We start from the raw sequence: 26,675 nt of genomic DNA, 5'->3' as shown, positions 1-26,675 counted from the left end.
GTTTTCTTTTCTTTTGTATTGTCCTGGAGAGAGGATAAACAAACGTGAATATGTATACAAGCCTTTCAATCAGAGTCATTCTGACGTGAAGATATGTATAGATCATCTTACCCTGTACACCAGCTCAAACCATTTACAAGAATTAATAAACAAAGATGTGACATAAATGTTGTGTCCTGTTTTTGTAAAAATGGAAATGATTAACTTTTTCATATTTTTTTATATTCTATAATATACCATTTTTATGTTCTGTATTCTATAATATTCCTACATCAGTTCAGTGTAAGTTTAAAGTGATATATGTACTCTTTATTTAGTAATGCATGATGTTACGGGTCCAACATCAATATATCCTAATATTTTCCTAAGATGTGTTCTGGAAAGAATGTGAACATGAAAACTGCTCCATTTAAACCCAAGTAAATATATATATTATTTATTATTGGAGACTTTATTTTCCATATATATTGATGCTTAGCATGTATATTTTACCTTTTTGCATGAGACAGATATCAGCCTAATGGTATATATGAATATATGATATATATATATGAATTGACATTTACATATCGAGTCATTTGGGGCCATCATTTTAGAGTGTCCTCGGATTTTGATGACTTGTTTATAATTATATATATTATTTTAATTATACTGCATACATCCCAATTTTTTTTTGGGGGGGGGGTTATGCTGTATGTTTGCTGTGATTACAAATATATTTTTTAATCACATGAAAAAAGTTTTCGTATCAGTAATATCAATATTTAGTTGTTCTTAATATTGCATTTTCCTGTTGCAAACTGAATATTAGGATGTAATTATCTGCTTGATAGAGCAGCCTTCAGTTCAGTTGTGACGCCCCCTGTATTCAGCCAATCATAGCCCTCCGCGTCACGTGTTGTTTTGAAGGAGGTTTCTGGGATGTTTTGGATGTGATCTCACCACGTGGAGGCACAAGGTAGGTTTGCAACTTCGTAACGTCTTTCACACCTGAAGCAACTTTCCCGTCTGTGGTGTTTAAGTCGCACAAATCGACCCAGTGTTGTGAGAGATGTCAGCGGGAGGTCAAGCCACCAGGAGCCAGGATATACCGGCCGTAAGACGGGTCACCATCCACGATGCTGCCCACATGCCCCAGGACTACTCCACGACCCCTGGCGGGACTCTGTTCAGCACTACGCCAGGAGGTAACGATGTACTGGGCCATGTCAATAGATTCTACACCGTTTAAATCTTATCCGAAATCATTTTTAAAAGGGTTGAGAAAAAGGTCAGTAATACAAGGAGTGCGTTAAAGGGACACTTAAAGGTGAAATAGAAGGTCTGCAGGGGATTTTTGAAGAATGCCACGTTGACCTGGAGACAAACCTTTCAACCTTTATTTATTTATGTGGAGGTTCAGTGAGTGATTCTCTCTTTTTCAGGAACTCCTTGATCACATCAACAGCGGCTGTGTTCCAAATCACATGCTTTTTCTCTTTGTTATAGTATGTACTGCTACCCTTACTGTGTACTGCAGAATGCACTATGCATACTATGCATACGATTGTGACATACCATTGCGTCATTGAAACTTGAACTTTGATCTTTTTGCTCATAAATCCCAGCGCAAATACTACAATACAAATACAAATACTGTTCTGTTGTACTGTTACTGTGATAGCATCGGTGCTTCCTGAAACAGAGACTCTGTACTTGTTTTAGAAAGCTTTATGTAAATAAACATTCCTTTTTGGCATGAGTTAATTATGAATAGCAGACTAATGCATTCAGTGTGATTAGCCTGTAGCTGTACTTACACAATCAACTACTGTATGTTCAAATATAGGCCAGTCCTCTGTCAAATCCTATTTATAGTGTTCTTACAGCAGGCGGCTGTTGAGCTGCAGCAACTTGTTTACTAGATGTTGGCTCCACTAGAACACATGAAAATGAGCTAATCATAACCTCAGTGTTTGCCCTGTTTTTTTGTTTGTTTTTATTTTTATATGTGTGTATATATATTCACAACTCACATTTCACATTGAACAGGTGCTCTTTTATTAAATAAACTAAACTCTTATGTTATTCATTTACTTTATGTACACGTTTCAGTGTTTACTGTCTACTTTGCGCATTCACATTCTCTCCCCCACTCTGTTTTGCGAAGGGCACCCGACACACACACGTGCGCACACCTCTACAGTCAGAGACAGAGCGGAGGAAAAGAGAGGAGTGAACTAAATAGCTTGGCACCACTTGACCACACTTTCACAAACTTTCTACAAAAGTGTATAGAGATAAAAATTAATGTAGTTTTTGTCTCAGCACCTGGAACAACCGATTACGACTAAAAGCCAGTCTCGCTCTCATCAACACGATGACTTGTTTGGCCCATTTATTCAGTATTTTATTCATACATCTAATCTTGAAACCTTGGGAAATCTCCAGTATGTTGACAAAAGTAAAGCAGAAAGTGTTGTGAGAAAGTTGACGCAGCGTACACATGGTCATTATAACTGATACTGTGTTCTGTAACAGATGGGGACAGATTTACACAGATAAGATGGAAGTGGGTCAGTGAAGGTGTGTCAACTGATGTGGATGACAAATAAAATCAGTCAGTCATTGGTCACGGGCATGTAGGGACATGTAAACAGTAAAGACACAAACGTCCTCTGACCGAGAAGAAGTAGGTCTACACAATACTGACAATACTGTGGAGGTGGTTCATACAATATATATTATCTTTTTTTTTTTATCCTTTTATTTATATCGTGTTTTATGATTAGGTTAGCTGTTAAATTTTTACTAGATTTGAATATTATTATTATTTTGTACCAAGTTACAATTGTTCAATGTTAGCTGCTGAATTAATCTTTTATATTTTTCATAATTTTCGCACTGGTTACAAGTGTTTTAAATTGAGATTAGTGGCTGAATTTTATTTGTATGAATTTTTGTTTTGTTTTATTTTATCCGTTTGAACTACATATTAAGCTACAATTATTTAATATAAGCTGCTGAATTTTATTTTTATTTTAACTAATTTTATGTTATTTTATTTTTTTGTTTAAAAAAGCATTTAATAGGATGCTGTGGTTGAGTACCCAAAATAATAAGTCCAGTATAGTCTAAACCTTTCCAGGAACTAAATGTACAATATGAACACAGCTGCTGTGAATATTGATCCCTTGAAATGGTATAATACTATACGGGCAAAATATTGATAATATGTAACTTTAGTTTCCTTGGCTGCTGCTTCCTGCAGGTACCCGAATCATCTACGACAGGAAGTTCCTTCTGCAGTGTCGGACGTCTCCTCTCGCCCGCACGCCTCCGACTCTGCCAGACATCCCAGGAGTCACCAGGCCGCTTAAACCCAACTCCAACGACAAATGCCAGCCCGAACAGACACCCAGCAACAACAGCGACCACAGCCTGCACACAGAAGAGAGCGCAGGTAAACGCATCTGCATATTTAAAATGTGAACAAGAGAGATGAGCTGCAATCCTTCATGCGTGTCTCTAATGTTCTACTTCCCTCTACTCAACTACAATGTATTTTCTTTTTCTTGAAGATTCCCAGTTTGAAATGGACATCTGAAGAGAGTCAGCTGCGAGGATGAAAGTGATGCCCAACATATTCATTTCTTTTTTGTTTACTGAGATAATAAAAGATATTCTCTGTATATTATGAGAAGCATAGTCTTACTGAGCTGTGTAATCCACCTTCAGATTTGTTCTGACAACAAGATGGTATTTTTTTTGTAATGCTTAATATGTGTTTTAAATGTTGTACTCTTATCAAACAACACTGATACAATGGTGTCTTTACTTTGAATACACTTGACATTGTATGACCTGTGACATATTTGACAAGCAAGTCAAAGTCTCTTTGAAATTAAACACATTTTGTGATTCAATTCATTTGATGGCTAGAAACTTTCTTTCAGGCTGCCAGCAGAATGGATAGAGGTGGTCCGTCACCTTTGACACGTCCTCCGTGTCTGCAAGCGACACAAATAAGTTACTGAAATTATTATTTAGCCAGGAGTTCTCAAACTTGTTGGGGCCAGGGACCCTTTACAGGGGAGAACATTTTTAAGGACCCTTTTTATAATCGTAGCCCCAATTAAACATATTCTTACAACCATTTCTACTCTTAGATGCTATGTAATCATGTTTCTACACACTGACCTGTGTGTGTGTGTACTTTTATAGAGGGTCATATTGTCTACTAAGCTAAGCAGCAGCAGGAACAGTTTGTTGCACCCTGAGTGAAGTGACTGATTCATGACAGACTGAGACAACGCTATGGGAGGAATGGACACACTATGCTTGTTTTATTGGTGCAAATGGTCTCCATCTGCAGATGGACTTTTTAATGATACAGCACACTTTTATAATTCATAGAAAATTATTTTGCTGACCCTTGGCAAAGTGCCTCAGACCTTTCAAGTCGATATTGCAAATTTGATAGCGAACATGCACATAGCACACATCCAGCATCCAATATTCACTCTTCTTTTAGCTCCGTTTGGGTCGTCGCAAAGATATCTGACTATTTCACCATGAACTCTGTCGCCTGTCAGTCTGCTGTGTGGTGGTGGACAGTCGGTGTGGACTGGGTTTTTAAAGGTTCTTTTTTTTTGTCAGTCTTCATTCTTCAACTTTTTCTTTTTTTAAAGCCATTAAAATATTAAAGGACAGGTTCACAATGTTTGTACTCTGTCTAAAAACAATAGTCAGGTGTCCATATTTCAGCAGTTTCACTAATGACTGGCTCTGTTCCATTAAGGTATTGCAGTAAGCCTTGTCAGTGAGCATGCATTCACACCACCGGTGAACTTGCACACCGAAGTGAAATGCAGTCATTGATGTTATTAATTACATCTGTGCTCTTCAAGCTTATTCAACATGTCAGCTGTGAAAAATGTCTATTGTGCCTTATAGCAATATCTTTGCCTAGTTTTATCATCACAAAGGTTTGCTTTTCTAACTCTTATAAAGTCAAGAATTTACATTTACAAGCCACCGTCGAAATGAGCCTCTTTTTATGCTCTGGTAAAAACCCTGTAATAAAAACCACCAAACACGTTATTCGGAATTGCAATGATTTATTGTATTATTGTACATGTTCAACATACAAACCGGTCAATGTGACCCAAACATCTCAATAAAGTTAAAAGCGCTTCAATCATTCTGGCATTTGTCATGGCATTAAACAATTCAGTCTTAAATCATAAAAAGAAGAGTTTGTACATAAGACCTGTTGTGTTTTTGTAACTCTTCTATAGTGCTTCAGTCAGTGACCATGTTATGCATATAATGTTTCATCTTTACTGGATCAAACATTACCATAATCAACCTTTATAAACTTGTATTGTAATTAATGTAATTGTAATATTAAATTGCAATCCAAGACACAACTTAAGTCACCTAATCTTTTACAAAAAGTACCATCAATTTCAAAATCCATAATTTAGAAAGCTGTGTTCAGGATACAGCCGACAGTAGTTCCCTTCTCTCATGCCCTGCCTCGCAGCGGCAGCCTCTGTCCCAGTGTCAAGCTGGACGTCTCTGTAAAGTGCCTGTGGACATCCCTCCACTTTGTGCCTCTGAGTAGCTCAGTTCTGTGGCTGTAGACTCCTCTATCGTACCTTTAAACAAAAGGTTTTCAGGTATTTTCCTCAGTGGCAGCCGCACTCCTCCACCACCATGTTCTTGTGATGCCTCATGACCATCTTCTCAGCCTCGAAGTACAACATGGAAAGCGGTGCTAGGCGTGTTGGCACACAGGACAGACATGCAACCTTGTCTGGGCGGTGAAGTTTCAGAAGGCTCTGGAGAGAGAAAGAGAAAATAATAATAGATTAGAACACATGTAGGGTATCATTGGTACCTATAATTTCCCATTGCAGGAAATACTGTACAACAAAAGTAAAGGAGTTTGACTTGAATTCAGTCTTACCTGCATGTATGCATGATTGGTTGGGGAGTAGGTCTCATCTACTGGTGTAGGACAGTTCCCTTCACAGCGAAAGGCGTTGTACTGTTTGGGATAGACAATCCACTCGCTCCAGCCGAGCTTCGCAAAGTCCACAAACATGTCCACCTTCCTGCAGAGAGGACCCTTCTTCTCCTCCACTGTGGGCTTGCTGGCAGGAGCAGCCTCAGGCACTCCCTGTATGTGCTGCTGGGTGTGGTGATGCCTCTTAGACCTAGACCTGGAACCAGAGCCAGCCGTCACTTGTTCCCGGTCCAGGCTGACGTACTTGGAGTGTTCTGCTGTGCGGATGAGTGTTGGCTTTCGCTGGTTGTTCAAGTTCTGCCTTGAGAAGACTACCATCATAACCCGGTTGTGAGTTGTAAGGTGTTGGACTCCCTCCTGCTCTTCCTCCTTCACCCCAGCCTCATCCATCCTCTGTGTGGAGTGCTCCTGCTGCAGCCAGCGACAGAGCATCTCCGTCATGTTGAACACCTTCCAGGAAGAGGGGGAGACCATTGAACTGGGATGAGCTCTCAGGCGGCCCAGGAACATCCTGTTCTCTGGGCAGTGCATGCCGGAGCATCGGTCCCTGTTGGAGTGGTAGATGTCCACTGAGGCTCGGGAAGACTCTGTGAAGGCGGGCAGTAGGATGCGAAGTTCAGCCAGTTGGACATTGTCGCTTGCAGACATGGAGGACATGTCAAAGGTCACAGACCACCTCTTGCCAATCTGCTGGCAGCCTGAAATTATAGAATATAGAAAATTGGTTATTTTTGGCCCTTAATTAACTAATTGACTTTAGGCTTGCAAAATATTTCCCAGCAAGACCAACTTCTCATATGTAAACATATGATGACGTCACAGCTTGTATTCCCAAAAGGGAGTTGGAAAATGTATGTTCCAAAATACATTCATACATCGGGTTTGATTAGACAAATTATTAAATTAAGGTGAGTAAAATCAATCACCACACATCCACATTTTAGGTATTTGTCAAAGGAAAGCGCAGGCACAGAGTGTACCTTAAATAGATGTTTTTTTAAAGAATAACATATAACTCATGTACACTGCCATAGGGAAAACTGCACAGCCACTCTATAATGCCAGACACAATTCATTTATTGTTTTAAATACTCACTTTTAGCGACAAGGACTGATCACAGAGTCGGACTCTTGCCGACTGGGGTCCTCCGTCATAGTGTGGCTCACGCTGGCAGCCGGAGCCCTAACCCGGTCCTCGGTCAGCATGGTCCGGTAGAGCTGCATCATGTAGAGGGGCAGCCTGCTGGTCTGCTGCCTCTGCACGATGAGTCTGGAGCCGGCACTCGTCAGCAGTGCGTCATGGTGCATCCCTGGAAAGGGCTGTGCGGCGACACACACAACCAAATCCACCAGAAGAAGAAGCGCAAAATAAAAATCCACTAGTCCCTTCATAATTCCCAGGTGTGGTGTTGTCTCTTCCACAGGTAGATTCCAAATGCTCCAGGTGAGATGCTGACACCCGGATTTATAATCCCACCCCTCTCTCCTGTCCTCCTTTGAAGAGATCTGTCAAGTCGTGTGATCGACGGGAGCGCTCAAAGACTTAAATGTGACATGGTCGAAACCAATTTTCTTTGTAATGGCTGAAGTGTGATAACTCTAAAATCGCACCACTCTGATTGTTGTTGTTTTAGATATGAAAGATCCCTTTGATAAGAAGACATGACAATAATGTTAGTTAAGGAGATTACGAGCTGCACAACTCCGCTGTGATTAATGAGGACGTAACACGGGAGTTAATCAGAAATCACTTTCTGTAGCATCGGTCGTTTCCTAAGAGCCTGGAACAGAGTGAGGAACATTTAAACTAAGGGGGAAGTTAAGGTCAATATTTGACCCAACTCTAATCCAGAAAAAAACAATTGTTCCATTTTACATTTCAATTATTGGTTATGTTTTATATATAGGCTATTTAGCCATTTCGTCTTTAAAAAAAGTAATACTTACTTGATTAATACCAATAAAATAATTAATTAGATACAATAACTATAAATATTCAACAAAGACATTATTTAGGCAATCCATGTGTGTTTACTTTAAACTAAAGGTTATACAGTTTTATCTAAAGACATATAACAACAGCAATAATAAAACCATGCTTAAAACAGGAGAATGTATGAACATCTTCAATAAATAAAGTTACAATTAAATAGAAATTAGTCAGAATGTCAGGATATTACTTTCTTATTTCTTTCTTACTGTTGACTATTTTAAAATAGAAAACGTTATGTGTTTATGGAGCTAATGGCAACAATTTCATTCCAATACATGGGTATTTAAAGTACACACAAATCTTGAGGTGAGTTATAATTATCACCGATTTTGGACAGGTTCAATAAAAGGATTTCATACAAAAGGTTCCGAGTCTATAATCTGCCATGATACTTGACAGCAGCATCATAAAAGGGACATGATGGCTGATCGTTGCCCATTCACAAGTCAAACTGCACACTTGACCTCAAAGGAACGAAGAAAAAGTGCTGATGGCGAACTACAAAGCTCTGATTCGTTGTGATGAGCATATGATGTGTGAAAAGAATCGAAAAATGCCATTAGTAGTAAATTAGTCTTATTCTTTGAAAGTTCTTTCTTCACAACATGAAACAAACCTTTGTTTGAGGCTACCATTTGCTGCACTTTTAGGGTTTTGCGTGATTGGATTGGAACGAAAGTACAAAACGTTAAACGTTACAAAACAGAAATTGTTATGAATGAATTTACGAAAAATGTGTGTTTCAATAATATTCCCTAATGGTGTACGGTGGTGAAAAGTAACTAAGTACATTTACTAAAGAACTATGTATTTCCATTTTAAGTTACAACTAAAAACTACATTCATTTGACAACTTTATTTGTTCACAGTAATTTGTCATTCGCTTACTGTATTTCCTTTGTTTGTATACTTATGTTTCTTACACACATTTCAGATTTTATAATAGTTTGTACAATAGTTTTATAATAATTCCATATTTACTCTTATTTTACATTTAAATGTATCTTACTGTGTTTTATGTATACACTATTATACACCGAAGCAACTTCCTACAAGATCTGTGTAGCTGGTGGAGGCAGAGCCAGGGGAGCCACTTTGGTAGATTGATTTATGAGCACTGTTTTAAAAGAAAAGGCAACAATACAAGAATAATTTACGGTAATTCGTTCCGTGCGTTAAAGCACACAAGCTATCCAAAATGCCCATAGCCTTATCACCTCACTGAGAGCACCGAAAGAGGGTAACACATCAGTAGCTATTTACTGATCTGGACATTTAGGTGAGATGAAAGAGTCGACCATTACGGACATATTTTGGAATATTTAATCAAACACCAACAATCTGCTTTGATCATTTACAGGAGCATTAGAGCGACATTAATGACGTCAGAAACGCCACCTGATTGTTGCCCATTCATAAATCAAACTGCACACTTGACATCTAAAGCTGACTGAACTGATGGCAAACTACAAATATTTTATTCTTTTTTATTCATACCCATCCAAAAATCACTTTACTGAAAATCACTTAAAGTGAGCCTAAAGTCAGTAGCTGAAGAAACCAGTAAAAGATTTGCGAGCAGCCATTGGACAACACGCACCAAGTGTAAAGCTTCTCTCTGTCACAGTGGCGGTTCTAGACCAATATCACTAGGGGGGCCTGGCTTGGGCCAAGTGTTTTGTCAGAGCGGCACATTCAACCCGAGGTACATTCAACCGGACCAAAGAGACAAAGCAGTGTTCAAGCCTTCAATATTTTTAGTTAAGTATAAATAATCACGCACAGCAAAAACAATACCATGATTGGTATGTTCCTGACTCATTACAGCATCTCTCCAGTGATCAATCATGGCATGTATGTTTTTATTTAGGTTCCCATGGTAACGAGTCAGACCGTTCATACTAGTGATGGGAGGTCCGGCTCTTTTCAAAGATTCGGCTCTTTTGGCTCTTACGGCTCCCAAATGGCTTTTCATTTAGTATCAATAGGAGCCTTCTATTTTAGCCTAATTTAGCCATTATAAATGGTTTGTGTTGGTAAGCAATTTTTCAGTCAGTGTTTTCATAAAAGTCTTATTTTTATGCATTTTATTTCGTTACAAAAAAAAATACACAGTTACTGTTGTTTAATCAAACCTTTAAATGAACTTAACACAGAACCACAGCAAACAAATCAAATAAATAAAGGCCAAAGTCTGAACATCATGACACTTTAGATAAAAGCGTCTTTGAGTTACATGAAAAGCGCTATACAAGTCTAATGTATTGTTATTATTATTATTAAAAGTCTTTAGTGCAGTGCTTCTTTTTTGATTTTCGCTAATTTCTTCACTTTCTCCCGACCTGTTGCATTTAAATCCCCAGTGTCTCTGTCACTCTGTGTGTATCTGGCCTGTACCACTAAACTCGCTGTCTTTGGAGCGTCTGCCCGCTTCTTTCACATAAGATTTAAGATTTGGAAACCCTCTTTTTAATGGTCACACATGCAGAGTACACACAGTGAAATTTGTTCTCTGCTTTTAACCCATCCTAGTACCAGGAATCTAGTACTAGGAGCAGTGAGCAGCTCCCAGGAACCAATGGGAGAAGGGGGATGTCCAACACCTTGCTCCTGCCCTTGTACCACACAGGGCAGGAGGTGAATTGGGACCTCTCCAAGTAGCAGTCACACTCCATTTTTTTTAGGTCTGGTCGGTGACTTGAACCAGCAACCCTCGGCTCACAGTCCAAGCCCCTTCTGACTGAGCCACTGCCTGATAGTGGTATGATTCCTAGTCTGTCCTCCATGTGATTGACCTTATGGTGTGCCCATCAAAATAAAGTCCCGCCCCTGCCTGGACCATCGCAAAAAATCAGTACTTTTTGTATATTGTACAATCTTCGTTTGGAGGGGGGGGGCACAGGTGGGTCCAGGCTCAGTGTTACAGGGGCACTGGCCCCTGTTGGCCCCCCCTCAGAACCGCCACTGCTCTGTCGAATGAAAACACACTAGTTTGCTTTGCACCCACTAAATCATCAAGTGTCAAAAACATTAATAATTACATCTGAGATGTGTGTGAGCATCCGTCCAACGTGACCGCAGGCCATTACATAAATCTAAATTAATTGATTTGGTTTTATTAGCCACACTTTTGAACATGCGGTGTTTAGGAAAGCTAGATAAACGACCTCCGTTAATGAATAAATAAACAAACAAACAATTAATATATATTAGAAAAAACATGAAATAATGCTATATAAAGAAATAATCAATTTAATTATGTGGTAAGTGTTGTATACAACAGATTCTATTTTAATTGTGATTACGGAAGTGAATGGTCCTTCTAGGATCGCACGCGCACCTGCAGCAGCTGATAAAAACATTTCCTCTCAGGAGACGTTGTTTGACACTAAAGCCTCGCGGGCCGACATGGACTTACGCCAGTTTATCTTCTCGATTTTTCTGGCAAGTCTGAGAATTTCCCAAGGTAAACAAATATTTTACACGTTTTCAAGTAATTTTTTATGACTTATTTCAAACAAGTGTATTTATGTGAATTAACATACAGGGACGTTTTTACATTTTCTTTTCACCTAGCCTGAACATGAACGAGACAATATGGCGTTCATTCCTGGACCCCATGGGTTCGGGCTCAAACGCTTTGTGGAATTTGAATTTAAGACTGGTTTCATTGACAGCTTCCTTCTGTTTCTATGCATGTTTTGCGTGTAACTTTTGAGCAAAACATATTTAAAAGGTGGGGAAAGGAGGCAGTTACATTTTGGACCTTAGCCAGGCTCAAAATCGACCCATGCTCTTTTAGCTAACATTAACCATGCGGCTCTTTAACCCCTATGAAGTGGCTCCCTGTAGCTTTTGACAAAATAAAACATGGAACATGTATTTTTTGTTGCACAGTGGACAATATTTCAAAGGGAACACCTCTTATCTTGGAGTTTGAGGTGATATTGTGACACTGAAATAAAATATCTTTTAAAATATTTCGTCAACTAAAAAATGCGTCCCTGCAGGTGGTTTATCTTAAATTGCAGATCCCCGCCTAACTCTGTATGCTAACCATGGATAAAACCAAAATAATATAAATTTCGGAGGAAAATTGTTTAATTCTGCGTGGACAGATAGTTGCTTTCCCTGTCAACAATGCTGGCTTACCTGTGTGCTTGATATGTGGCCAGAAATGAGCAAACAGAAAATGTAATGTTGAAAGACATTTTGTGGGACATTTGTGAGGCTATTGTCTGTTTAAAAGCCAAATAAATGATCACCACCTCCATGTGGATGAAAACACATTCATTTTATTTAAATACAAACTGGCCTATTTTCTTATGGTTTTTTTTAATTTATTTTTATATTGTATTTCAACCTGTATTGTATCCTGTACAGTCTGTAAAGCACACTGAGACAAATGTATAATTTGTGATATTGGGCTACATTTGATTTGATTTGTTGTTTTATTTTATTCAACAAATATGGGGAGGTCTCAAATACGCTGCATAGTTCTGTGTTTAATTTATTTCAAAGTAGGCCTAAACATGCCAGTGTATTTTTCCTTCTCTTCAAAAGAGTTTGGTGTTTTCCTTTGTTAAAACTGGTAATAATAGCAACGGTTTCTTTCATTGTCATTCTGTAATTTCATAAATGCAACAAATATAGTATAACTATATATTAAATCTATAAGCTGTGTTATCAAATATGTTTTGCGGCTCCAGACAAATCTTATTTGGTGGAAGAGGTCTCTTTAGATAGTAAAGGTTGCAGACTCCTGTACCAGCCCCACTGCCTGCCCTTTTAGAGGCATCGGGTGACCTTTTGTGACCTTTAAGTCCTCCTTGGTCTTTCTTATCTATGTTTTTTCGTAACTTTATACTAATTTGGTTGGATACAGGAGTTTGTCAGTGAACTTTCTTGTCTAGAATTAAGTCCTGGTAAAACATAATTTAGATTATTATAAACAAAATCTACAATTCTGTTTTGCTTAATTTGTAGTTGTTTTTTGAGAGTGACTTGGACCACATCCTGAAGTACTTCCTAAGCCCTCATCTTTTTATATTTTTAGGTCAACATTCTGGATGCAATCGAGACCAGTGGCAGTGTGATGATGGAATCTGTATCCGTGATATCTGGCGATGTGATGGAGGTGGAGACTGTATGGATGGATCTGATGAAATGGATTGCACTGGTAGGTGTACTTCCGTCTTCCTGTGCAAAAGAACTGCTCTTTGCACCAAAAGTGTCCAAATGGTTGATTTGCTTTATTTTAATTCACCATAGTTGTGTGATTTCCTGTGAGTTTGAAATGCTTAACACTATATTTAGCAGGACAAACATTTAAAAAGAATTAGCAGAAAATTACAGCAGGTTTATTTGTATTTCACATTTTAGTAAACGAACTGCTTTAAAAAAAAAAAAAGGCCAAAATGGAAAATGCAGAACCTGTTTCCTAGAGTTAACTGCTGACACACTTACAATTTCATGTTAACGTATAAGGTTTTATTGTGTAGCCATTAAAGGTCAAGGGTTGTCATGTTACCTGTGGTGTGTTTGGTTGTGTTGATTCAAAGGCCAGTCAGTATAAGAGAAAGCTACATCGAACCAATAAAATTGTCAAAGAAAAATATTGTTTCCCTCCAGCACTCCCAGGATCTCCTGAATGTCCGCCGGGTCAGTTTCCTTGTGTTGACTCTGTCGGCTGCGTTGACGCGTCGGCCCGCTGTGACGGTCAAACCCAGTGTCCCACGGGCTCTGATGAGGAGAAGTGTGCAGCTACAGAGGGCTGTTTGGACTCTGACTGGACCTGTCAAAACCACATCTGTATCCCCAAAGAGCTGCGCTGCAATGGACTGAATGACTGCCTGGACAACTCTGATGAAGAAGGACTGTGGTGCGAAATAATGAGGGTTGAATCTTATAATGCGTCAATGGGTACAGAGTGTCAGCCTGTGGGACTGCAGGGCACTAGAGTCAGAGTGAAGTATATCTAAAGGGCCAGTTAACCCAAATTACAAACACTTATGTTTTCTTATTCATCTACTGTAGCAGGTATTTGAGATGACCAGTCTTTGAAACAAAAAACAATTGAAGATATTTTTTTTTTTACTAAAACCAAAATAATTTGCACATACTACCTGACCTAAGATATAATTTATTTAATTATTCAATTGGTAATGGCCATTTTTAAATGTAGAGCTTGGGCAGTATGGTTTTTATACACTTTTATTTGAACAAACTCAATGTTTTGTTGGTTTTTACATCCTGGTCCTGAAGTGAACATTTAATTCAGTTGGATCTTTCACAGTTGGATTGACAAATAACATTTGTACTTCATATTACTTTGTATCTGCAAAATCACATAATCAAATAATCACACCAATGTTTAACATAATGTAGAAACTGAAATGTTGACCTAATTTTCCCATTTTTAATGTTATTTATAAAGTTGATGCATCAATGTGATACAATTATTACTCAATTAATTATCCGAACATGATCATAGAGGCAGATTGAACATGGCGGCAGATTGAACACAGTATGGATGGTTGTCAGAAGCATGTGAAAAAAGGTAACAAGATCAGTCAAAAGATGTCAAACACAACCAGGTGGAACCTAATTTAGGGTAGTGATGAGAGTTAAATGTACTGATTGTCTGTCCCCTTAAAGGTCTATGTGATGTGGACGGCATGCGGTGTCCTGAGGGGAAGTGTCTGAGTGCTGAAGAGAGGTGTGATGGGATCATTCACTGCTCAGATGGCAGTGATGAGCCCATAACCTGTGGTTAGTTTGGGACAGATTTACCTGAATTACAATGATGGCAATTGCAGCGACAAATTACCCAAAACTGTTGATTATCAATGTCAACATAATGTTTCTGATATGCTCCCGGTGTATGGATTTCTGTAATGCTGACCCACCTCCCGCAGGTCGTATTTGCTCTATAAACAACGGTGGCTGCAGCCATGTGTGTGTCGATGAACCCTGGGGAGCTCTGTGTACGTGTCCCGCTGGATATAAGCTTTCTTCCATTGGAACAGTCTGCGAAGGTGTGTGTGGCCTAACACACTCACTTTCAGTATACAAAAAGCCAACTAAAAACAAAATGGACGTAGCAGCCTGCCCTTTGCCGTACCACCTTGGACCCTTTACCCCCTCTTCTAGTTGCAAATTGAAAAGATAAAAAAAGCATACTGAGTTTTAACAAGAAGCATCTTTTTGCAGCAGTATAATCATGTTTCCACATCTGTTTTTGATGTACGGCTCATGCATATTAACCTTAAACCCACGCTCTCCTCAGATTTGGATGAATGTGCCCCACCCTCTGCCCCCTGTATGCATCACTGCTTGAACACTGTTGGATCTTACTATTGCCACTGCAGAGAAGACTTCAATATGAATGGAGACTCCTCGTGTCTAGCTATAGGTAAGGAGGCAAAGTTTTTCCTCTTTGTCCAAATCTAAATACGCACTTAATCAACATGCACATGTTGTGGCCCTTCCACCTTGCTTGGTACCAGCTTAGCCTCATCTTGAGCCAGGGATACCACGGAGTAAAAAAAAAAAAGTTCAAAAGGATCAAACAGAACTTGAAATACAAGCAGTTGAGCGAGTTGTCAAGATTCACTTGTTGTTAATGAAAGCATGATAAAATTGGCCAATATGACTTAGTCATTATGGTTCTTTTTTTCTGTCCATGTTCGTAATGTTAGTAATTGATGGATGTTGAATTACCAGGAAGTGAAACTCCAATCCAAATATTCGCACTAACTGCTCCCTTCTTTCTGAATCTATACACGTGTCCAGGTGACGCTACCAGACTTCTAATTGTGCAGCGGAGCTCCATCGGGCTGTTGGATGTGAAGTCTCAACAGTTTAAAGTTCTCCACACTCCGGTGCCTGACCTAGTGGCCTTGACTTTTGACGTTGCCCGAGGCTGGTACTTCTGGGCTGACAACCATGGCAGCATTTACAAAAGTGATGGACAGGAAAGCAGGACAGTCTTTAATGGTTAGTTGATCCAAGTTGATGTTGCTTTTTTGTGCGTATGTTTGTTTGTCGAGGTGTAATGGATATTACAGCTGGTCGTGTATTAAAATGAAGACAAGTTTTTATATATGTTGTATAAAGTGACTAAATTAAGAGGGTGTGAGAGATGGTTAACGGAGTAAACCTTCAGGACACTGATTAGCTTGACTTGAGCTATGTAGAAATGTTATTGCTCCTTTTTTTGTTGATGGTCTATTAGTGTATTTCCCAACCTTTTTGGCTTTTATTAAATTAAATCACAAAGTGGAGCTTTAAGAGATGCTGTAAATCAGGGGTGTCAAACTCATTTTAGTTCAGGAGCCACATGCAACACAATTTGATCTCAAGTGGGCGGGACCAGTAAAATCAGAGAATAATAACCTGTAAATAACGACCACTCCAAATGTTTCCCTTCGTGTTAATGCAAGAAAAAAAAAGTTGCAATTTCAACAATAGTATTAGTTTATCATTTACACATGTGTGTTACAACGTACAGATCACAGTGCATCTACAAAGGCACAACACATTTCGTCACAGGTATCTGGAACAGTATTTTACTTTATGATCAAAACAACTAACTTTTACACTTTGTAAAGTCATCCCGCGGGCTGGACTGGACCCTCTGGTGGGCTGGTTTTGGCCCGCAGGCCGCATGTTTGACACCCCTGCTGTAAATGATCACTTCTGCCCCAGAAAATAAGTTAGAACTTAACATTATTTAATTTTACGATGTTACTTGATTGAAGTACCTAGTGCACTTTTTGTTTCATCTGTCTCACACTTAACATTTTTTAAAACGTGATATCTTTTGCACAAATATCCAAAAATACCCAATCTTCAGAAGGAAAAGCGACATTTCTAAACGCAAATGTGATATTTGATTTATTAACAGGTGAGCCTGGAATCAAGGGCCTAGCTTGTGATTGGCTGAATGGAAACCTGTTCTGGACCAATCAGAAGACCGAGTCGATCTACATGCAGGCAGCTGATGGGAGAAGTTACACTACACTGCTGAGTAAACGCAATAGTCCATCAGAGTTGGTGCTTTTACCTGTGGAGAGGTATGCTACTTTTATTTTGTCTGCTACATAGGATTACAAGTAATCTCATTTGAAATATTTTAATGTTATTAAATGATAGGTCTGATGACGAGGTCTCAGTGAAATACTAAATCCTCTTTTATACACCGTATGGAACCTGGAAAATTGAGAACATTTTGCATAAGTATTGAAATGAGCTGTAAATCTTGCGTACATGAGAATCCAGCCATCATGAATGACCCTCAAGAGATGATGATACACTGACCATTCAAATTCTCTCCTCTGCCTCCCAGCTTGATGTTCTGGTTCAGTGCCGGCCACGGTGACAGAGTGACAATAGAGAAGTCATGGATGGATGGGTCAGAAAGAAGCACTCTGACTGTGCTCACTGCTCAGTCTGCCCACAGCCTCACTGCTGACGTCGCTGCCAGGAGGCTGTACTGGATCAGCGACTTCAAGAAGGTGAGTAAAAGACAGATGCATAGTAGGCCTTTTTCAAAGGAGACATAGTGTAAAAGGCACAGGTCTTACTAATAACATGAACAACCTTTTTAACTGTCCCATTAAGCAGATACCAGGAACTAAAGCAGCTAAATGATATTCAGCTGTCATTAACTGTATACATTTAAAACTTGCCATAACCAATATTATATTTCTAGACTCGATATTCAATATTTACATTTTGCTACTTAAAAAAAAAAATCTAAAATTGGGTGCCATGACCTCCCTGCTATTTATTTATTTATATATATATATATATATATATATATATATATATATATATATATATATATATATATATATATATATATATATATATATATATATATATATATATATATATATATATATATATATATATATATATATATATATATATATATATTTATTCTCTCTCTCTCTCTCTCTCTCTCTCTCTCTCTCTCTCAACACTGTTAAAGTTTGGTTGTTGGTATAGGTGAATTTTGTAAAATCCTTATTGTTTTATCCTTCATATACAGTGAACATGAACTTATTTTATTCAGTCTATAGAGATGGTGAAGGTGGACGGGACTGGCCGCTACTCCTTCACAGGACTGTTCAACAGGAGACTGGCTCTCGGTCTCGCTGTGTTTGAAAGTTTGTTCTACTGGGTGGATGACAAAGGATTGTGGCAGGTTCCACAGAACAAACCAAACCAGAAGCAATTTATCTGGAAAGCCGCACTGCCGATTTTTGCTGTTTACCATGCGCTACAACAGCCTCAAGGTACTTATTGGAACAATGGTTATGCAATAAGCTTTTTAATTAATTGATATTGAGTATTTCTTCCTCTGAATTTCCTTTTGACTTAATACAATAAAAAAAAAATTAAACACTAAATTGTGCGTATTTTGTCCTTTTGTATTGTGTTGATTATATATACATTTGATCAGTTTTAAAATGATGTCTATAATATAAACTGCAGACAACTTATTTTAATACTAACCAGTGTAAGTACATCTTTCTCACCTAATAGTACTCATTTCAAAATGTCTTGTGGTGTTTTCATCAATCAGGTTCTTCTGCATGTGTAAAGACTCCATGTCAGCTCTGCCTGCTAACTAAAGGCAACCCTGTAGGATTCACCTGCGCTTGTCCAAACTCCAAAGCACTGTTGCCTGATGGGACATGTGAATGTAGGTTTACCAAAACTTTACTTTGCATTGGTTACAAATGCCTTTTTTCCCAAAGGAAAAGACGCATTTTTGGAAGAAGACGCGTAACATACGTTTTATCCAATCTATTTTCTCAAGATCTTTTTATAACTAAGCATAAAGGAATCATTTAAAATGTGGTCATCTTTTTGTTTTCTCCCCTCAGATCCAAGGTTTGTATATGCTACCATCGCCAACATCAACCTGCTGGAGTTTAGAGGCAAAGATTACACTGAAGTCCAGTTGTTCACCACTGACGACAGCATCCTGTCATTTGATCTGGACTGGTACAGAGACTTGCTTTACTGGGCTAACCAAACTGGCCATATCCAATGCACCAGTCTAACCCAGGTCAAGACTGAGTTGGTCCCAACACCTTTGCCAGGTTAATGCTCTGAGTTTTCCTTGTTTAGTACAGACATGAGTTACCAATGTTGTTATCGTAGTGGAACTGAGAAAGCACCATTTCAAGTTAATTGACAGAAAATGAAACGGCAAATTAATTGAGCTAAAATATCACACATTACCTTGTTCTAACTCATCTTTAGACTAAATTATTATTAAAGTCATTAGTAGATTAACTGTTAATAAACAGTTTTATATAAGTCATGAACAACTGGTAAGCTGGTCTCATTACAGCTTTCTGTACTCAACTCTCACACGCACTACTTTTTGTTTTTTCTCTCTTTAGTTTGTCTGATAAAAGTAGACCAGAGGAGAGGGGATCTTTATTGGGTGTCATGTGACCAAAACAGCATCGGCACAACAGACAGTCGATACCCACAGCAGCTGTACCACACGGCAAAGGAGATTCAAGACCTGTATCTGGACTGGCTGAGGGGTGTTATCATCTGGCAGGAGGAAGACAGAGTCCTCACCATGAGCATGATGGGAGGCAAAGCCAAAGAGCTGCTGCACTTAGCAGAAGGAGTCACGGGGAACATCGCCTTCGACATTGCAGCTAATAGTCTGCTCTGGAACTCAAAAAGTTCAGGTCTGTCTGCGACTTCCACAGATCAGAGCGATAAAACGTCGTTGCTCAAATGTCTCACCAGAGACGGCTTGTAAGAGCTTGTAGCAATAAGAGTTGAAGCGTTTGCAGAGAACAACATTTAAGTAATAAGTGTTCTAGAAGATGGAAGTGCCAAACAAAATTTTGATCATCTTTCTATAGAGTCGTTTTAACTTCTCCAAGAACTAGACAACATTGTTTTCAATGTCAGTTTTTGCATGGTTGTAGTACATGCACCTGCTACATCTAATTAACTGGTGTTGAATTACTTTCAAACGGAATGTCAGTAAATATTTCCAAAGTTCAGGCCTAATCAATTTAGTTTTGGTTCTCGCACTTTTCACAGGTTTGACTGCGATGAGTTTGCTGCAGGACAAAAGCCACCGAGCTGGCAGAAGATGGAACATTTCAGGCTCAATCATAGCTGCCTTTGAGCCCTTCCTGTTGTCCCACTCGGATGATGTCATGACTCTGTGGGACCGGCGTGATGGGAGCCCCATCCAGGACATGACTGTCAGAGGTCGTGTGTTCAGTGTAATTGTTGCACTCAAGGACGTCGGTACAGGTCAGACCAAGTTGATCTATTGCAAAAGACATATACAGCTGTATACTTTTATTTAATCAGCATTATGTTGCTTTTATCAAAATCAGGTTGGTTGGAGTAGTAATAGTAGTTTCTTTTCTTGGACTTTCTGTTTTGGTTCTGCTTGTGGTGCTTAGTCTTTCTGTCAATACTTACTCATGTCAGCTGCACATGTGAACACACAAGCCAGTTTACAGCCAGCATGGAAAGGTTTGTCTGGTTTTGGATCATTATTGGCTTATCTCAATTTGTTGTAGAGGACAATTGTATGAAAGCCAGATATTTTTACTCTGACATACTTAATTTTCTCTATTCCAATTATCAGTCCCCGATACTCCAGTCTGCACTGAACCCTCTGTGCTGTGCAGACACACATCAGTCTGCCTCTCACAAGACCAGCTGTGTGATGGGAAAAAGGACTGCCCTGATGGAGACGACGAGGATTTTTGTGAAACTAAATGTCCATCTAAAGGTGAGTTTCAATATCACTTAGTTCAGGTTTGCTGAGGTGGGCAATGCACCTATAAAAAATGTGCCATCTTTTCTGCCATGATTTCCAATCTTAGAGGATTTCAAGTGCAAGGACCGTCTGAGTTGCATCTCCAGGAACCTTGTTTGTGATGGTCGTTCTCATTGTGGCGATGGCTCGGATGAGCTCAACTGTCGGAGTGAAACTCTTCCTGCAGCTCGAGCAAATGTCCTGAGGTGTCGCCTCGGCTCCAAACTGTGTCGGGATGAGACAGAATGTGTTCTCTTCAGTCACGTTTGTGATGGAGAGAGAGACTGCCCCGACGGATCTGATGAAGAAGGATGTGGTGAGTTTCATTAAAAGGTTCACAAAGTAATTAATGTAAAAGTGCTTTGTAGACAAGCACACTTTGCTGTTTCTGATAACATAACAATTAGACACTTTCCTGATGTTTTTTATATGAAACTTTACATTTCTCCAACTAACTCCTGCTGTAATATCTCTAGATGCTGCAGACTCTGCCACTACCATTCTTGCAGAAGATGTCAACTCAAATGATTCTCCTTTGCCCGTCGAGACATCTACTGAGCCTCCCACTAAGCCATCCTGCAACAGCCCTTCAGTTCTGTGTCCAGACTCTTCTTTATGCATCAACCCAACACAGTTTTGTGATGGAAGGAAAGACTGTCCTGATGGATCTGATGAGGACTGTGTGAAAAGATGCCCATACAAGAGTAAGTCAGATTATGGGATGATTGAGACTGTTTTTCTCTGTTGTATTTTCGTTATGTTGGTGCTTTTGGATATTGTTTGATTTATTGAAATGTCTTCCTCCTCAGCTGACTTTCGCTGCAAAGACCAACGAAGCTGCGTCTCCAAGAGTCTGGTTTGTGACGGCCGCTCTCACTGCTGGGATGGCTCGGATGAGCTCAACTGTCGGAGTGAAACTCTTCCTGCAGCTCGAGCAAACGTCCTGAGGTGTCGCCTCGGCTCCAAACTGTGTCGAGATGAGACAGAATGTGTTCTCTTCAGTCACGTTTGTGATGGAGAGAGAGACTGCCCCGACGGATCTGATGAAGAAGGATGTGGTGAGTTTTTAGATTATTTTGTGGACGAGCACATTCTGTGAATGAAGCAGGCCAGCTATATCAGATCTTCTACATTAATTCCAAACTTTTCATGGTAGCTTAATAAATCGTACTGTTTCATACTTAAAATTGCCTAGCAACTTTTCACAATGAAGTAGCTTAATCCTTTTGAAACATATTTATTAACTGTCATACTTGTATCTTTTTAAATGTATCTAACATGTTTGCAATGCTATTGAGTGGTTAGTATAAAGAAGCAAGACTATTGCTAAGAATCAAAGTTCAGAAATGGCCATTATACCAGTGGCTTATAATGGAGACTACTAGAGATCTTGGAACTTTATGATTACATTAGTATATGAGTCTATGGGATGATATGTTGTTTTTTTAAATGGAACTTTAAACATTAATTTACTTGTGTTACATTTTTAGATGCTGCAGAGATTGTCCCTACCACTGCTACAGAAAATGTCCGCTTAAATGAATCTCCTTTACCTATCACACCAATTACTGAGCCTCCCACTAAGCCATCCTGCAACAGCCCTTCAGTTCTGTGTCCAGACTCTTCTTTATGCATCAACCCAACACAGTTTTGTGATGGAAGGAAAGACTGTCCTGATGGATCTGATGAGGACTGTGTGAAAAGATGCCCATACAAGAGTAAGTAATTAAGTTATATTTGATATTGAGTATCTAACAAATAAGTCTATATATATATATATATATATATATATATATATATATATATATATATATATATATATATATATATATATATATATATATATATATATATATATATATATATATATATATATATATATATATATATATATATATAGCTCTAGAAAAAATTTAGAGACCACTCCAAATTCTTCTTAGATCAGCTTTTTTTTTTTACATGTCTGGCTGCCATTCCAGTTTCTGTTGAATTCCAACACAAGAACATCTTATTCTACTTAATGAAGTACTGATTAGGTGATCACCTAAACCAGATCTTATTTAATGAGAAAGTATAAAACACACTGCTGTGGTCATCACTATCCTCTTGCAATAGGACCAGATGGCTGGTTAAAAAAAAAAGTGCCTGTAGTACCTCAAAAGTAATTGGAATCAAACAATAACTATTGACCATACCAAAAGAGTTGAAAAGTTGAGTGAGGAAATGAAGGGTTAAATTCTGGCTTTACTTGCAGAGGGATACGGTGAGCGTCAGGTTGCTTCCATCCTTAAAATTTAAAAGATGGCGGTTCATAAGAACAAGGTCCATCAGTAGACATTGGGGACAGCAACGCTACAGACCGGCAGAGGGCGAAAACGACTCCACTGACCGGGATGACCGCCAACTCATTCGAATGTCACTCAACAAGCGTAGGATGACATCAAGTAACCGGCAGCTGGGGTGGAGTGCACGGCGAGGACTGTTCCAAACAAATCAAATTTATTTATATAGCCCAATATCACAAATTACACATTTGTCTCAGTGGGCTTTACAGACTGTACAGGATACGACACCCTCTGTCCTTAGACCCTCACATCACACAAGGAAAAACTTCCTAAAAGAAACTCGTAATTAAAGGGGGGAAAAATGGAAGAAACCTCAGGGAGAGCAACTGAGGAGGGATCCCTCTCCCAGGACGGACAGACGTGCAATAGATGTCGTGTGTACGGGATAAACAATATAGTACAAATACAACATTTAACAGAAATTATGTTGTGATCAAAAAAGAGAAAGTTTGGATGAATCCAGGAAAATGTCAAGGCTTCCCGGTGTCCATCAGGACCAGGGCAGCAGGCCCAGCCACGATTCCTGATCCAGAAGTAAACGTTAACAGTGGCAACCTGCCACATGAGAGACACAGAAACTCTGGGGATGATACCCCAGATGCTGTGTTAGTAACATACATTTACATAAATGCATGCAGATAGAGAGGGAGAAGAAGAGAGGGAGGGAAGGAAGAGAAGGAAGAGAGCAGGGAGGTGTCCCCTGGCAGCATAACTAGGGGCTGATCCAAGGCAAGCCTGAGCCAGCCCTAACTATAAGCTTTATCAAAAAGGGAAGTCTTTAGCCTGCTCTTAAATGTGGAGAGGGTGTCTGCCTCCTGAACACCAACTGGAAGCTGGTTCCACTGGAGAAACAAACGGGCTCCTCGGGGCCAGGCTGAAGTCGTGCAAAGCTAGAAAAAAGCTCTTCATCAATGAGAAGCAAAGAAGAGCAGGCTAAGGTTTGCAAAAGACCATAAGGATTGGACCATAGAGGACTGGAGTACGGTCATCTTCTCTGATCTGTCCAATGTTCAGCTTTGCCCAACACCTGGTCATCTAATGGTTAAACGTCGACCTGGAGAGGCCTACGAGCCACAGTGTCTTGCACCCACTGTGACGTCTGGTGGAGGACCGGTGATGATGTGGGTGCTTCAGCGAGGCTGGAATAGGGCAGATTTGTCTTTGTGAAGGACACATGAATCAAACCACATACAAGGTTGTCCTGGAAGAATTCTTGCTTCCTTCTGCTCTGACAATGTTCCCCAACTCTGAGGATTGTTTTTTCCAGCAGGATAATGCTTCACGCCACACAGCCAAGTCAACCAAGGTGTGGATGGAGGTTCACCAGATCAAGACCCTGTCATGGCCAGCCCAATCTCCAGACCTGAAAACCTCTGGAATGTGATCAAGAGGAAGAGGGGTGGTCACAAAGCCGAGCTGCTTGAATGTTTGCGCCAGGAGTGGCATAATGTCCCCCAACAGCAATGTGCAGACTGGTGGAGAGCATGCCAAGATGCATGAAAGCTGTGAAAATCAGGGTTATTCCACCAAATATTGATTTCTGAACTCTTCCTAATTAAAAAATTAGTATTGTGTTTAAAAATGAAAATGAACTTGTTTTCTTTTAATTATTCGATGTCTGAAAACACTGCATCTTTTTTGTTATTTTGACCAGTTATAATTTTCTGCAAATAAATGCTCTAAATGACAATATTTTTATTTGGAATTTGGGAGAAATGTTGTCAGTAGTTTATAGAATAAAACAAAAATGTTAATTTTACTCCAACACATACCTATAAATCGTAACACCAGAAAAACTGATCATTTTGCAGTAGTCTCTTAACTTTTTCCAGAGCTGTATGTGAAGTATACAGAGCAAATGTGATAAAATTCCTCTCTGTGATTACTCTTTTACTTTTCACAGCTGACTTTCGCTGCAAAGACCGACGAAGCTGCGTCTCCAAGAATCTGGTTTGTGACGGCCGCTCTCACTGCTGGGATGGCTCGGATGAGCTCAACTGTCGGAGTGAAACTCTTCCTGCAGCTCGAGCAAATGTCCTGAGGTGTCGCCTCGGCTCCAAACTGTGTCGAGATGAGACAGAATGTGTTCTCTTCAGTCACGTTTGTGATGGAGAGAGAGACTGCCCCGACGGATCTGATGAAGAAGGATGTGGTGAGTTTCATTAAAAGGTTTACAAAGGAATTAATGTAAAAGTGCTTTGTAGACGAGCACACTTTGCTGTTTCTGATAACAATTACACAATATAACAGACTCTGCCACTACTATTCTTGCAGAAGATGTCAACTCAAATGAATTCTCCTTTGCCCGTCGAGACATCTACTGAGCCTCCCACTAAGCCATCCTGCAACAGCCCTTCAATTCTGTGTCCAGACTCTTCTTTATGCATCAACCCAACACAGTTTTGTGATGGAAGGAAAGACTGTCCTGATGGATCTGATGAGGACTGTGTGAAAAGATGCCCATACACGAGTAAGTTATGTGTATATATGTACGTGTGTATATATGTATATAGACTGGAGCGTACTGCAAGAGCCACACAGTGAGGACATTGAGGGGGTGTCTCACTGCATCATTGACTACCTGAACTTCTGTATGGATGTTGTAGTTCCCATAAAAAAACTGTACGTGGCTTCCCTAACAATACGCCCTGGATTACCAGCAATGTCAAGGACATCCTTAACAGGAAAAAGAGGGCATTCAAGGAGTGAGACCAGGAAGAGCTGAAATGCGTGCAGGGGAGCTCAAGGTTCGACTGAGAGAGACAAAGGAGTATTGTAGAAAGAAAGTAGAGCAGAAGCTGCAGGACAACAACATGAGGGAGATCTGGAACGGCATGAAAGCCTCACAGGCTGCAAGAAGAACAGCAACACAATAGAGGGGTACGCTGTGGGTGCAAACCAGCTCAACCTGTTCTACAACAGGTTTGATTGACCAGCTGTTCTCCCAACACTGCCACCCAGGCTGCCTCCAGGGACTATGCAGCCCCCCTCACCCCCCATCATCTCCATGGACAATGTAACCCCCCTCCTCCCCACAATCACCAAAGATCAGGTGAGCTGAAGAGACTGCGTCCCAGTAAAGCAGCTGCCCCGGACGGACAAGGATCCTAAAGGCCTGTTCTGCTGAACTCGGGGAGCCCTTTCAGTGTATGTTAAACCTGAGATTGCGGCTGGGGAGGGTCCCAGTACTCTGGAAGACTTCATGTCTCATCCCTGTCTCCAAAAAAAACACCCTAGGGAGCCAGATGACTTCTGGCCGGTTGCACTGACATCACACATGATGAAGACCATGGAGGGGCTGCTGCCCCATCACCTCAGACCCCAGGTCCACCACGTACAACACCATCTGCAGTTTGCATACCAGGCGGAGGTAGGCGTGGATGACTCCATCCTCTATCTTTTACACAGGGTTTACTCTCATCTGGACAAGGGGAGTGGCGCGGTGAGAATGATGTTTTTTGATTTTTCCAGCGCCTTAATACCATCCAGCCCCTACTC

At 39.9% G+C, this 26,675-nt stretch overlaps 3 protein-coding genes across 3 annotated transcripts; 2 read left to right on the top strand and 1 right to left on the bottom strand.

Moving 5' to 3' along the window:
• Window positions 1–867: 867 nt before the first annotated feature.
• LOC115016939 (eukaryotic translation initiation factor 4E-binding protein 1-like) lies at window positions 868–3,697 on the top strand. The gene is made up of 3 exons (XM_029445065.1): window positions 868–1,187; window positions 3,251–3,442; window positions 3,561–3,697. The coding sequence occupies exons 1-3, from the start codon at window positions 1,052–1,054 to the stop codon at window positions 3,584–3,586; spliced, it is 354 nt and encodes a 117-aa protein (XP_029300925.1). The 5' UTR covers window positions 868–1,051; the 3' UTR covers window positions 3,587–3,697.
• Window positions 3,698–5,672: 1,975 nt separating this feature from the next.
• On the bottom strand, window positions 5,673–7,405 carry LOC115016949 (nodal homolog). Its single transcript, XM_029445088.1, is given in 4 exon segments — window positions 5,673–5,825; window positions 5,954–6,711; window positions 7,110–7,122; window positions 7,124–7,405. Coding segments are annotated over 4 exon segments (1,206 nt in total).
• Window positions 7,406–11,328: 3,923 nt separating this feature from the next.
• On the top strand, window positions 11,329–25,501 carry LOC115017006 (low-density lipoprotein receptor-like). The gene is made up of 21 exons (XM_029445166.1): window positions 11,329–11,472; window positions 13,063–13,185; window positions 13,638–13,887; window positions 14,664–14,777; window positions 14,924–15,043; window positions 15,295–15,420; window positions 15,801–16,004; window positions 16,915–17,083; window positions 17,356–17,524; window positions 18,088–18,310; window positions 18,601–18,720; window positions 18,905–19,123; window positions 19,430–19,732; window positions 20,097–20,315; window positions 20,659–20,805; window positions 20,900–21,148; window positions 21,309–21,536; window positions 21,642–21,890; window positions 22,323–22,550; window positions 25,081–25,329; window positions 25,452–25,501. Exons 3-21 carry the CDS (start codon window positions 13,851–13,853, stop codon window positions 25,499–25,501), a joined length of 3,423 nt encoding a protein of 1,140 aa, XP_029301026.1. The 5' UTR covers window positions 11,329–11,472; window positions 13,063–13,185; window positions 13,638–13,850.
• The last annotated feature ends 1,174 nt before the right edge of the window (window positions 25,502–26,675 follow it).

The sequence above is a fragment of the Cottoperca gobio genome, chromosome 12, assembly GCF_900634415.1.
Source record: "Cottoperca gobio chromosome 12, fCotGob3.1, whole genome shotgun sequence".
NCBI lineage: Eukaryota > Metazoa > Chordata > Actinopteri > Perciformes > Bovichtidae > Cottoperca > Cottoperca gobio.
Note: the sequence above shows the minus strand (reverse complement) of the source record. Positions and strands in the feature narration are given on the sequence as shown.